Source organism: Crocuta crocuta, unplaced genomic scaffold, assembly GCF_008692635.1.
Source record: "Crocuta crocuta isolate KB4526 unplaced genomic scaffold, BGI_CrCroc_1.0 scaffold16, whole genome shotgun sequence".
In the NCBI taxonomy this organism is placed as follows: domain Eukaryota; kingdom Metazoa; phylum Chordata; class Mammalia; order Carnivora; family Hyaenidae; genus Crocuta; species Crocuta crocuta.
Window position 1 is genome coordinate 8,952,769 of NW_027531893.1, and position 12,711 is coordinate 8,965,479.

General features: G+C 53.7%; 1 protein-coding gene across 1 annotated transcript in view; it reads right to left on the minus strand.

The window, feature by feature from the left end:
* The window catches only part of LOC144239185 (uncharacterized), a 95,716-nt gene that overhangs the window by 19,349 nt on the left and 63,656 nt on the right, over positions 1-12,711 (minus strand). Inside the window, 12 exon segments of the mRNA XM_077773188.1 lie at positions 41-153; positions 724-781; positions 1,833-1,937; positions 2,356-2,435; positions 2,511-2,596; positions 2,599-2,739; positions 7,376-7,569; positions 9,373-9,424; positions 9,427-9,453; positions 9,456-9,503; positions 9,506-9,552; positions 12,196-12,222. Coding sequence (XP_077629314.1) covers positions 41-153; positions 724-781; positions 1,833-1,937; positions 2,356-2,435; positions 2,511-2,596; positions 2,599-2,739; positions 7,376-7,569; positions 9,373-9,424; positions 9,427-9,453; positions 9,456-9,503; positions 9,506-9,552; positions 12,196-12,222 — 978 coding nt within the window.

Below are 12,711 nucleotides of genomic sequence, written 5' to 3' on the forward strand. Positions count from 1 at the left end.
TCTTCTCGGGGGGCCCCCAGAGCGGCAGACAGCCCCTCACCTGAGCGCCCAGCTCTGGCCACGCACATCAAGGACCAGGCTGGCTTGAGAATCACAGGTCAGGCAGAGGGAGGAGCGCACCTGCTCCTCTGCCCAGAGCTTCTAGAACACGAGCTGAGGAAGCAACAGGCTGTGAGGCAGGGGGAGTACGGAGGCCTGCGGACCCTCCCGAGCCAGGCCCCACCCTGCAGTCCACGGTGCACCCCCCAGGCCTGCCCCCGGACACCAGCAGAGACTGGGCGCAGCCACAGCTCCCCACCACCGGGCCCGAGTCCGCGCAGAGGGGAGTTAGATGAATTCAGGGGGAGCGGGAACCAGCCCACTCAGTTGGGGGGGTGCAGTGACACAGACCCCCCTGCAGGGGGGGGACAGGGCCCCTGGGAACAGCCTCTCCCCAGGGCAGAGTGGAGTGGGGGCGGGGACTGCTGGTCATCTGCTCCGCAACAAGAGGTTGCGAATGAGGCTTCCGGAACGTGCCGGTGACTCGCAGGGCAGCCAGAGGGCCCGGCCAGGAAAGGCGACTATGCCAAGTGACAGGGCCGGAGCCTGACCCCATGCAGGGGCCACAGCGGTCCCTCTTCTCAGAGGCGGGAGGGCCTTGCGGGAAAGGGCCCGGCTGCCGGCCTGAGTCCCTTTCGCTGCCCGCCTGCTAGGTGACCTTGGGCAGGTGGCACACACTCTCACGTGTGACCCAGAAACGGTGAGGACAGTGATGCGGATGCTCTCCNGCCTCCGGCGGGGACTTAGGAGGAGGAAATGAGTCAATGCACAGAAACCCCGGCGCTGAGCCCCCGGCAGGTGCTCCACAAACCAAAGCTGGGGTTTCCCTCGAAGGCGAGACCACAGGGGCAGAAAGAGCACCGGGGCGGGGCTGGAACTGGGGCTGCGGGAGGCCGGCCTCCCCCCCACCCCCGCCCCCACCCCACNCTACCTCAGAGATTCGTAAATTCATTCAACAGATGTTTAATTAAACACCTACTATCGTCCACTCTGGAAGTCAGGTAAAAGTCATCCCTGGGTCCCTGTGGAGTGCACATTCTCATGTGGGGTGGGCAGAAGACAAGCAACGAGAAATTAAGGTACTTAGTATGTTAAATGGTATGTTAGAGCGACCAAGCCAGGAAAAGGGATGGGGTGGGTTGGAGAAAGGTAGAGGTGCAAATAAATAGGGTGGGTGGGAAAGGACTCACTGAGATGACGACTTTGGAAAAGTAACTGAAGGAGGTGAAGAATGCAGTCAAGCAGCTATGCAGAGGAAGAACCTTCTAGGCAGAGGAACAGCCTGTGCAAAGGTCCTGAGGCAAGAGCAAGCCTGATGTGTTTGAAGACTAGCAAGGAGTAAAATGAGTAGGGGCCAGCAGACTCTGAGGGTCAGAGGCCCCCCTGTGGGCTTCGACCTTCCCTTGATGAGAATGGATGGCTGGGGAGATTCAGTGAGCTCCTGTGTATGGAGAGCTTCCCTGGTATGTATGCAGTAAGCACTCAATCAATGCTCGCTCTTATTACTGTTACCTTCCCTTCCCCCTCCATCAAAAGTTAAACGGTTCCTCCCTAAAAATTATGTTGAAGTTGCAACCATGGGTGCCTGTGACGACGACCTGATTTGGAAGTGGAGTCTCTGCAGAGGTCATCAAGCTGACAAGGTCGCGCTGGAGTAGGGTGGGCACCGATCCCATGTCTGGTGCCCTTATAGGAAAAGAGGCACAGAGCGACGGGAGGGACGTGGCCACAAGCCGGGGCACCGCTGAGTGGAGAGGCCAGGAAGCACTGTCCCCGCAGACCCCCGAGCTCACCTCTGACCTCCAGGGCTGTCCGAGGACAGGCGTCTGCGCTTTCCAGCCACGCGGTTTGCGGTGCGTGGCTGTGGCGGGAGCACGTGCCGCGCCGCGAATCNGGGGCTGCGCGGGCATAGAGCTCACGCCCCGCCTGAAATCTCCTTAAGTTACACATAGTTCTTTAACTTTTTGTACTGTGGTCCAATACACATAATACTTACCATTTTAAGTATATTTTTAAATGTTTGAGAGAGAGAGACACAGCATGAGTAGGGGAGGGTCAGAGAGAGAGAGAGGGATTCCCAAGCAGGTTCTGCACTGTCAGCGCGCAGCCTGACGCAGGGCTCCATCTCACCAACTGCGAGATCATGACCTGAGCCAAGTCAAAAGTAGGATGCTTCACCGGCTGAGCGACCCAGGAGGCCCGATCCCTTGGAATTTCTTGAGCAAGAGAAGCACCTTGTACTCTAAGGAGGGGACTCTCAGTGGCCGGCCACCGGAAAGACCACGCCTTCGTTACAAGTTGGAACCTCAGTGTCACCTCGCCTCCAGGGCCACGTGGAGGAGCTGCTCACCATCCACGCTGGCCGTCATCCTGGCCGCCACGTGCTGTGGGGCGCTCTGCGCAGAAGTGAAGCCATGGGTGTCCCTCGGACCCGCTACACCGGGGTCCCCGGCACCCAGGCCCTCACCCACCTGGAAGCGTCCGTGGCCGTCCACAGAGAAGGGGAGGCCCCAGCGCCTGAGGCCGGGCAGCGTGTGGGCCAGGCTGGCACGGAGCAGGCGGCCGAGGCGTCGGGGGTCGGGCTGTCCAGGCCGAGGGTGGCGTCCAGCTGAGCCCGGGTGCCCCGCACTGCCACGCAGGCCGAGAAGCTGGAAGCCGCATGCGTGTGTGACAGGAGCATCTCTGCCGCCAAGGGGAGTCCTGGGGGCGAAAGGAACCACCCACATGACTGAGGCGCCCCCAAAAAATTTAACATTTATTTTTGAGAGAGTGAGAGAGCACGCCCAAACAGGGGAGGGGAGGGGCGCCTGGGTGGCTTAGTCGGTTAAGCGTCCGACTTTCGCTTAGGTCATGATCTCTCGGTTCGTGGGTTCGAGCCCCGCGTCGGGCTCCGTGCTGACTGCCAGCTCAGAGCCTGGAGCCTGTTTCAGTCTGTGACTCCCTCTCTCTCTGGCCCTCCCCTGCTCACGCTGTCTCTCTCTCTCCTAGAAATAAATAAAAATACTAAAAAAAAAAACCAAACAAACAAAAAAAACGGGAGGGGAGAGAGGGAGAGGGAGACACAGAATCCGAAGCAGGCTCCAGGCTCTGAGCTGTCAGCACACAGCCCGACATGGGGCTCAAACTCACGAACTGTGAGATGGTGACCTGAGCCGAAGTTGGACACTTAACCAACGGAACCACCCAGGCGCCCCAAGGATCGACTCTTGATTTCAGCTCAGGTCACAATCTCACAGTTCAGGAGATCATGACAGTGCGGAGCCTACTTGGGACTCTCTCTCTCCCTCTCTCTCTACCCCTCCCCCACTTGTGCCAGCACGCTCTCTCTCAAAATAAACAAGCATTAAAAGAAAAAAGACACATGAGGAGTTTCATTTCTATTAATGGTGGGGGAGGGTAACTGGCCCAGCACTCCCAAGGTAACAGTTGTGAACTCTGGGCAAAATTAAGAAACGGCAGCCATCTCAAGTGACCGGAGAGGGACTATAAACAGGCAGACCCTGGGTGGGAGGTAACACTTGGAGGAAATCACCAGCACCAAACGAGGCGTATGTTTTCACTCTCTTTGGTGCCATGAAGGTGGACGATGTTCGGACAGTCATCTGCAGTCTAACTGATTAAGGAATCTGAGAACAGGGGCGCCTGGGTGGCTCAGTAGTTAAACATCAGACTTCAGCTCAGCTCATGACCTCACGGTTCATGAGTTCAAGCCTTGCCGTCGGGCTCTGTGCTGACAGCTTCAGATTCTGTCTCCTCCTCTCTCTCACTTGAATAATTTGAAAAAAAGGCATATAGAAAATATCCTTCAAGAAGGAAGGGAAAACAACATTTTCAGACACATCAAAATGAAGGGAATTTACTGCTACTTAGCTTGCCTTCCAAGAAATGCTAATGGTGGTTCTTCAGACAATTTTTTTTAACTTTATTTGAGAGAGAGAAGCAGAACGCAAGCAGGGGAGGGGGCAGGGAAAGAGGGAGAGAGAATCTCAAGCAGGCTCCATGCTGTTGATGAAGAGCCCAATGTGGGGCTCGAACCCAGGAACCGCGAGATCATGACCCGAGCCTAAATCAAGAGTCAGATGCTTAACCAACTGAGCCGCCCAGGCGCCCCTAAAGGCGGTTCTTTAAAATGACAGGGAATGATACCAGAAAGAAGTTTTGATCTATAGGAAGGAAGGAAGAATACTAAAAATGCTGAATACGCAAGTACAAAAGACTACTTAATTTCTCTTCATGCCTTTCAAGTCAACGTGACTAAAGCAAAAATTCTAATACTACGTAGTCGGTGTACCCTATGTAGGTCTAACACAGGAGGCAACCACAGCAGAAAAGGTCGGGTATGAAAGTCTAGGTTCTTACAATTTATGGGAAATGCTTCAATACAAATGGTACGGAGAATGTTAATTAACAGAAAGAGAAGTTTAAAGAACAATAGATAACTTAAAGCTGAGTTCGGTTTTTTTAATTCAGCCCAAAGAAGGCAGGAAAAGAATAGAGGAAGAAAAAATATGGGGAAGCAGAAAACAAAGAGCAAGATAGTAGCCATGAATTTAGTTATATCTGTAATTCCATTAAACATCAACCGACTAGTATAATTAAAAGGCAGAGATGAGCAGGCGAGACATAAAAGCAAAATCCAGGGGCGCCTGGGTGGCTCAGATGGGTGAGCCTCCAACTCCTGATTTCAGTCCAGGTCACGATCTCATGGTCGGGAGATGGAGCCCCGTGTCAGAGTCTGCACGGACTCTGATGCCTGCTGAAGATTCTTCCCTCCCCCAGCCCTCCCGTTTGGGCTCTCTCCGAGCGTCAGATGAGAGAGACACAGCACAGCTCACAATAAATGAGTTGATTCATCAAGACAGCATGACGATCATAAATGCTCATGCACCGGGGCGCCTGAGTGGCTCAGTCGGTTAAGCATCCGACTTCGGCTCAGGTCATGATCTCTCAGTTTGTGGGTTCGGGNTCATCTAGGATACCTCCGTGCTGCGGGACAACGTGGCTGCCACCGAGACCCTACAGCCCACAGGTGCGAACGCACTTACCAGCTGGCCCTGTGCTGAAAGTTTGCCAATTCCTGATGTAGAACAACATATGTTCTTATCCTCNTATTAACAAAATAAATAAATGCTCATGCACCAAATGCCAGCAGGTGGCAAAACTGGGCAGAATCAAAGGAAGAAATAGAGAAACCCCTAATCACAGGTGTAGAGTTTAACACCCTTCTCTCACTAATGACACAGTAATAAGTCAACGAGAAAATCAGTGAGGCTATCGATCAGGACCACACAACCAAGCACCTTGACCTGACTCTTGTAGAACATTACATCCAATGGGCTAAGGCGCATAAGGTATGTTCACAAGTTAGATTATATGCTACCTCGTAAAACAGGTCACAAGAAATTTTAAAAACCTGATCCTCTGACCACCCAACGCAAATAGATATCAAGAAACCACCTAGAAACTTTTCAAATATTTGGAAATTAAGCAACATACTTCTAAATAATTCGCGGGTCAAAAGAAGAAGCCACGAGAGAAACGTGAAAGTATTTCAAAGGGAGTAATAATGAAGACACACAACACGTAAATTTGTGGGAAGCAGCTCACAGAATCCTGAGGCGCAAATATATAGTTTCATATACTTCCATTAGAAAAGAAAACAATCTAAAAATTAACAGCTTGAAAGTCTACCTTAATAAAGGAGAGTAAATCCAAATTCAGTGTGAGAAAAGAAAGGACAGAGAGAAGAGCTAGAGTTGATGAAACTGGAAGGAGACCACTAGACAGAAAACAAAAGCAAACCTCGCTTGACAAGATCAACAAAATGGACGAAATGTTAGACCAATAAAGAGAGAGAAGGACACGGAACGACTATCAGGAACGAAAGAGAAAACACGCTATAGATGCCACACACAATAAAAGAGTAATAATAGATATAAAGAACCACTTTATGCCAATAAATTTGACAACTTAGCTGAGATGGACAAATCCCTTGAAAAGCATAACTTACAAACTGACACACGATGAAATAGATAATCTCAATGGCTTTATACCTAATCATTTTCCCGAAACCTTTTCCACAAAGAAAACTCCAGAAGGCTCCATGGGTAACATCCATCAGACACTCAAAGGAGCATGAATACCAATCTTATACAAACTGTTCTGGAAAACAGAAGGAAGAAATAAATACTCCTTGACCTGTTTTATGATGTCAGCTCATGAAGGAAAAAGAATAAAAGCTTAACAGTGGAGAAACTTGGGAGACCCTGTGTTGATCAAGTGATCGAGGCTAATGTCACCAACACCGGGTCACAGTGGGGCGCCTGGGTGGCTCAGTGGGCGAAGCGTCCCACTCTTGATTTCAGCTCAGGTCATGGTCTTGCAGTTTGTCAGTTCAAGCCCTGCACTGGGCTCTGTTGCAGACATTACGGAACCTGATCAGGATTCTCTCTCCCCTTCTCTCTCCCCCTGCCTCACATGCTCACTCGCTCACTCTCTCTCTCAAAATAAAGAAAAACTTTAAAAAACTCTGGGACATACTGATCTCAGGTACCTCCAAATATGATGGAATATACTGAAATATGATGAAATATGAAGCTACTGCTGTAGCTTCACTTGAAAGTAGTCAGGAGGAAACATCAGATAAACCCTAAAGTGGCTTCCCTGTGCCCTTCAAAAATGTAAATACCATGAAAGGGAAAGAAATACTCTATGTTTTCTGATTTTGATAGCTGCTGTAGGAGAATATGTGTAAGAAAAACACACTGCACTATTTAGGAGTAAAGAACGATCACGTCTGCAACTTAGCAAATCACAGCTCAGGAATAAAGAGTATTTTTATACACAGATAAAAATGTCACATATACACATACATATATGCATGTGCACATATAGAGAGAAAAAAAGAGATAAAGAAGAATGATAAAGTAATTATGACAAAATGTCAGGAATTCTTTGTACTATTGGATTCTTTGTACTATTCCTGCCACTTTTCTGTAAGTCTGAAATTATGTCAAAATTAAAAGCATTAGAAAAAAATATGCTTGGGAAACACTGCTCCCAACCCCACCTCCTGGGTTTTCCTAACGCCCATAAGTACATTAAAGGCTCTGACAAGTCCTGCATAAGGAAGTCTATATGGTATTTTGTTAGAAGGTTCCCTTTGTCAGAAGAGGTATTAATTTCTGACAAAGGGGTGTCATCCGTGTGTGAGATGCTGAAAAAGACTATCGGTGGGCTTGAAAACGTGCAGGGTTTCATCTACGCCGGGTTCCATACAAAGTGCTTACCTCCAAGACCCCCAATGCCCCTGCCCCATGGCGTTCCCCAGGCTCACCCTCTCTGAATGGCTCCTTCTGCTTCAGCATGCCCTTGACGGTCAGGAGGTGGGGCACAGCTGGCCAGCCAGCCACCGTGTGCTGGGCTCGGCTCCGCAGGGTCAGGACCTGGCCTCGCCTCTGCTCTGAGGAGGCGCGGACGACAAGCTGGGCCGTGCTCTGGTCCACCAGCACCTTGTAAAACAGCCAAACCCTAGAAAGGACCGTGACGGGAATCAGGGCAGCGGCTCCCACTGCGGGGGGGCCCGTGAGCGGCTGGTGCCTGTACCCCGCTGTCCACGCCCACCCCAGGACTGCCTCTGTTGGGCTCTGAGCCCACGGGGGTGCAGTGCGATAGCAGCTAAGATGACAGGCTTTGGGCTCGGCCAAACCTGCGTGTGAACCCCAGTGCTGCTCAGTAAGTGGGAACGGGACAACCCACAAATCTTCTCACTATTTTGCGACATAGACGAGTTCATCCTGTAAAGATTGTTCATGGGTAGCTCGTCTGCGTAACCTCTCTGAGCCCTGGTTTCTTCTTCTGTAAAGTGGAGGATAAAATAGAACCATCGACGTTGAGTAGATATCGCTGATTCAGTGCATCATGTGATACGGAGCGATGAGAAAATCAACAGCCCCAAGAAGCCTGGTGTTAAACTTCCCAGAGATTTGGGGCAGGGGACACGGTCCCTAATGTCCACATAGGATGTTCTCTAGAAAACACCATGCGAGCACCTCTCTTGGGGGTCAACCCGAGAAACGGGGTCAGGCCTGGTCTCCCCGGTGCAGAGCACACACTGAGCGTGTGTGTTTCCCTACAGCCTTTGCAAGTAGTGCCACAGGTCGGTTTCTCTTTGTGCATTAGCTACTAGGATGCTCAGAGCCAAATCGTAAGCTGGACTCCGAACAGCATTTTGTTTCCTAAAGCCACGTGGAGCACGTTCGTAGTCCCTCATGCTTCTTTCCTTCCGTGCCTGTTTCCTCCTGTGTTTTGACAAACGCAGGACAACAGCTGGCAAACTGCGGGCCTGGGAGCCAAAACCAGCCCTCCACCTGTTTTGTAAATAAAGTTTTATTGGAACACAGCCGCACCCATTCCTGCGCATGCCATCTAGGATACCTCCGTGCTGCAGGACAACGTGGCTGCCACCGAGACCCTACAGCCCACAGATGCGAACGCACTTACCAGCTGGCCCTGTGCTGAAAGTTTGCCAATTCCTGATGTAGAACAACATATGTTCTTATCCTCTGCCTCAAACCCTTTTCAGACCGGAGATAAGGACGGTCACTGGGACAGGGGATCGATAGAGGGAGGGACAGCTACAGATGGTAATTCTGGGGACAAAATCATCCAGGACGTCACCTGAGGTCGTGGGTGTCCTCAAGGTCACAAACGCTGCTGACGCGGGAGCCGCAGGGGAAACAGGGCACGAACGTTTACTGGAGCCCCGGCCTGTGCAAAAATGTGTCACCCTCAGGGCAGCAGAGGTAATGGCAGCTGGGGAGGGACGAGTCTCGCTGGCCAGGCACCGCTGTGGCCGTCGCGTGTGCTGAGGACCGCCCAGAGAGGCCGGCTGAGAACCTGAGCACAGGACAGCACAGCGGCTGGCCCAGGTCCCGGAGGCTGAGCCGGGGCCTGAAGCCGGGCAGCTGGCTCCGTACCCCAGGCCGCCGATGGCCACGGCGCAGTGGACAGATGGACACGCGCAGTGCAGGTCATGATCTCGTGTTCGTGGGATCGGGCCCCATGCAGACAGTGGGAAGCCTGCTTGGGATTGTCTCTCTCTCCCTCTCTCTGCCCCTCCCCAACTCATGCGCTCACACGTGCGCACGCACTCTCTCTCTCTCAAAACAAATAAATGAATTTTTAAAAATGGCCTAAGTGGAGAGGATTTAGGCCTGGTCCCTGACTGACGGAAGAGGGCGCCTTTGAGCCATGATTTCTCATCTCCCCGGACACCAGCCCTTTGCCCTCATAGGGCCCCTCCCCACTCGCAGGGCCCCTGGGGACGCTCACCTGGCTGGGGCCACCTTGCTGGACAGTAGCAGCTCAACAGCCCTGGGACGTGGAGGACTGCCTGGTGGAGGAGGAGACTGCGCTCCAGGCCCTGCTGCTTCTCCGGGAGTCCTGGCTGGTGTCGGCCTCAGCATGAGCAGCTCCCGATCAGAGGCAGGCACGGACAGGGCTCCGGCAGGACTTTTAAGTCCCACTGTGTTTTCTCCGACTGGCTTCTGTGGGTCCGAGGACTTCCATAAAGCATGCATTCTCCGTAGGGGCAGTATCGCCCCCAAAATGCAAAGCCTGGTTTGTGGGGGCTTAAAAAAAAAAAAGCTTCTGTGTAAATCGCAGATGTGCACACAGCAGGTGCAAAGAAACTGGACGTCTGTGTTGTTAAAATTGCGGATGGTACACGCTGCCGGCTGGTTTGTACACGCCCACCTTGAATGCCGGTTAATCACCGCCTGGGGAAGGTACGTACCCCTTGCCCCGTCAAGCAAGATATGTATGAAAAACATGTTCAGCGTTCAAGGTCAGGGACTCCAGATGTGGCCAAGTGGGAGCATCTCCTTTGTAACAAAGAACGTCTGTAGGGCAGACCCTGATCTCCCTGGAGCTGGCCACGCAAGGAGGGAAGAAGCTACCGACAGCTGGCCGGGCTGGTTGCCGCGAATAAAAGCTCGCTGCGGGCAGATCCCAGCGGCGGATGTTTGCTCCCGTCTGCTGTTCCCGGCCTCCCCATGTGAGTTTCCCCCCAGGAATCCCGTTTTGTTTGCCGGGTCATGTCTTCCATCTCGCTGGGCCATCACCTGCCCTGAGCTGCGTAACTGGCGAGCCAGCCAGGAGGCTGGAGACCCCCCCATGAGTGTTAAGGTGCTGGAAAGGGGAGATGGGGGAAAAAATCCGTGCGGGGAACGTCGGGTTGGCGAGTGAGCTCTGTGGGGGGTGGGGATGGCCCACGTGTCAGATACGGGCGGAGCGCCGTGTGAGGACGCAGAGCCCCTGAAAACGCCAGCGGGTCTCACGCACCTGTTGGAGACGCCGCACACAGGGGCAGGGAAGGGAAGCGAGAGCGGGAGGCTAAGTGAGAGAACTCGGCGTGCATTCTGCGAAGCCAGGAGGCCACGGGGCGCCACCGATGAGGAGGCGGGCACTGGATTAACAGGTATTTACCCAGAGGATACGAAAATAACTCAAAGGTATAAATGAGATTCTGCCAAGAGATTCTGCTGTCTGGGATGGGCTGCGTAGTTAGCTACAACGTACGCACAAATGATGGAAGTGGCCCCACTGTGCGCAGAGAGGCACGTGGGGACCACGCAGGCCAGAGGCCGTGATGCAGGAGGGACACGCGCACAATGATGCACTCGCACTGGACTCCTCGCTGCCGGTTGCTGGCTCTGGAGACGCACGCATCCATTCCCACAGGTGCTGTCCCCTCTCCACGGGGACGGCTACGGGCATGTGGACGTAGCCATACGTCCATGCTGGACGCTCTACCCGGGAGCGCCCCTGCCCGCCGGGCCGCATACGCACTCACTCACAGGACAAGCCTATCAGGAGGGAGGCGGTCAGGGCCGGACAAGAGAACCGAAAGCACATCTCAGCGGCTCTATCCCCTGCCCGCGTCTTCCCCTCTGCAGCCACACGGACACAGAGCGACGGGCAGACACACGGCTGCCGTCTTTAATTCCACCTGTAAGGCAATCCCGCTCCTTACCTAAGAGAGTTCTCGAAAAAGACGAGTAGTTCTGCCAAATGCAATAAGAGCCCGTGATGTGTTCACCGCCACACAGGAAGGGACACGCGGGCTCATCAACACCAGCGCTGCTCATATACACCTGAGTGTTCTCCTGTCTCCCAGGCCATGGCTACTTTAAACACACATAGGAAACCTGCTGAATACCTGGCTACCGACCCGGCTGGGTTCAATTGCCTGCCTTCTTCCTAACCAAAGGTTTTCCATAGTTTGGTAAGCATCGGTGTTTTCCTAGTGCCGGGATGCCGTGGCTTGTACTGTGGCCCTGGGACTTGGCTGCACTGCGCCTCGGCATACCTGGCCCCTGCGATCCCGCGGCAGAGAAACGTGTCAAGAACGCAAGGGCCATCCAGTGCGTACGGGGGCCGAGCGTGCGGTACGTGCTGCCAGCTGGTTTGCGCAGGCACACCCTGCACAGCCCGGTCAATCACGGTCTCGAGAATGTCCACAGCCTGCGCTCCCTCTATATTCCCATCAAGCAGGATATGCAGGAAAAAACATGCTCCGTGTTCAAGGTCAGGGGCTCAGGGGGTGGCCAGCCGGGTGTGCCTCCTTGGTAACAAAGAACGTCCAGAGGACAGGCCTCGATTTCCTTGGAGCGCGGGCCAGGCAGGGAGGGGGAGGGCTACAGACACTGGCCAGGCTAGGTGCTACGTTGTAGAAGCTTGCTCTGTGCACATTCCAGCAGCAGGTGCTTTGGGGGGTGGGGGCTTCAGAGAGGGGGACAGAGGCTGGTAAGGCTGAGCTCCCTGGCCCCGCTTTCCCCAGAGATCATGTAAACAAAAGGTCCTGCTGTTTTAAAAGTGATGCTCAAGTCCGAGCCCATGAGATGGCCCAGCTGGGGACATGGCTCTGCGGCCAGGCCGCCCAGGTTCCCAGCCCGGACCCTCCCTCACATGCTCAGTGACCCCATACGAGTCACGCCACCTCCCTCTGTCTCAGACTCTCATCTGCAGGACGCTACCGCGTCAGAGTCATGGCGAATTCGCGAGAAGAGCCACGTAAAGGGGCCGAGAACAGAGCCCAGCATGTGGTAAACAACAGACAGCAGCGCCCGTCACGATGGATTATGGGCACAGCACGGCCTCAAATCTGGGACGCCAGCGGCCCTGAGATGCGCCAGGACTTTATGGGCCCCGGCGGAGGCCAAACCGAGGGTAACAAAACAACGAGGCTGTGTGGGTCTGGAGACACATCCTGACTTCAGAGCCGTCAACACCGGGTAACAGGGGCCTCTGAGAGGGACCCGTTTTCATAACCAAAAGCTCTTCTCGGGCTCCTTGAGAGCTTCCAGAGCCGCCAACACAGGGAAGCGCGCACAGCAGGCATTTAAATTTGCCATCGAGTTCCGAGCCTCGTCACCCGTGGGACTATCTCTCTACCCCTCCATCCCCCGAACCCACTGCCTAATTCCTGTGTACGCGGTGCATACAATGTGCTCCATGAAGCAATCCACGTGCGGGGGCTTTCTAAGCACCCAGTGCTGGGTGCACAGAGCTCAGCCTTCCTGCCCGGCTCCTTTTCTCTGCCCTTTATTTCCTTGTCGAGTGAAACCCTTCGGTGTTTCTACCCCACACCGAGCAAAATACTCCGGGGTC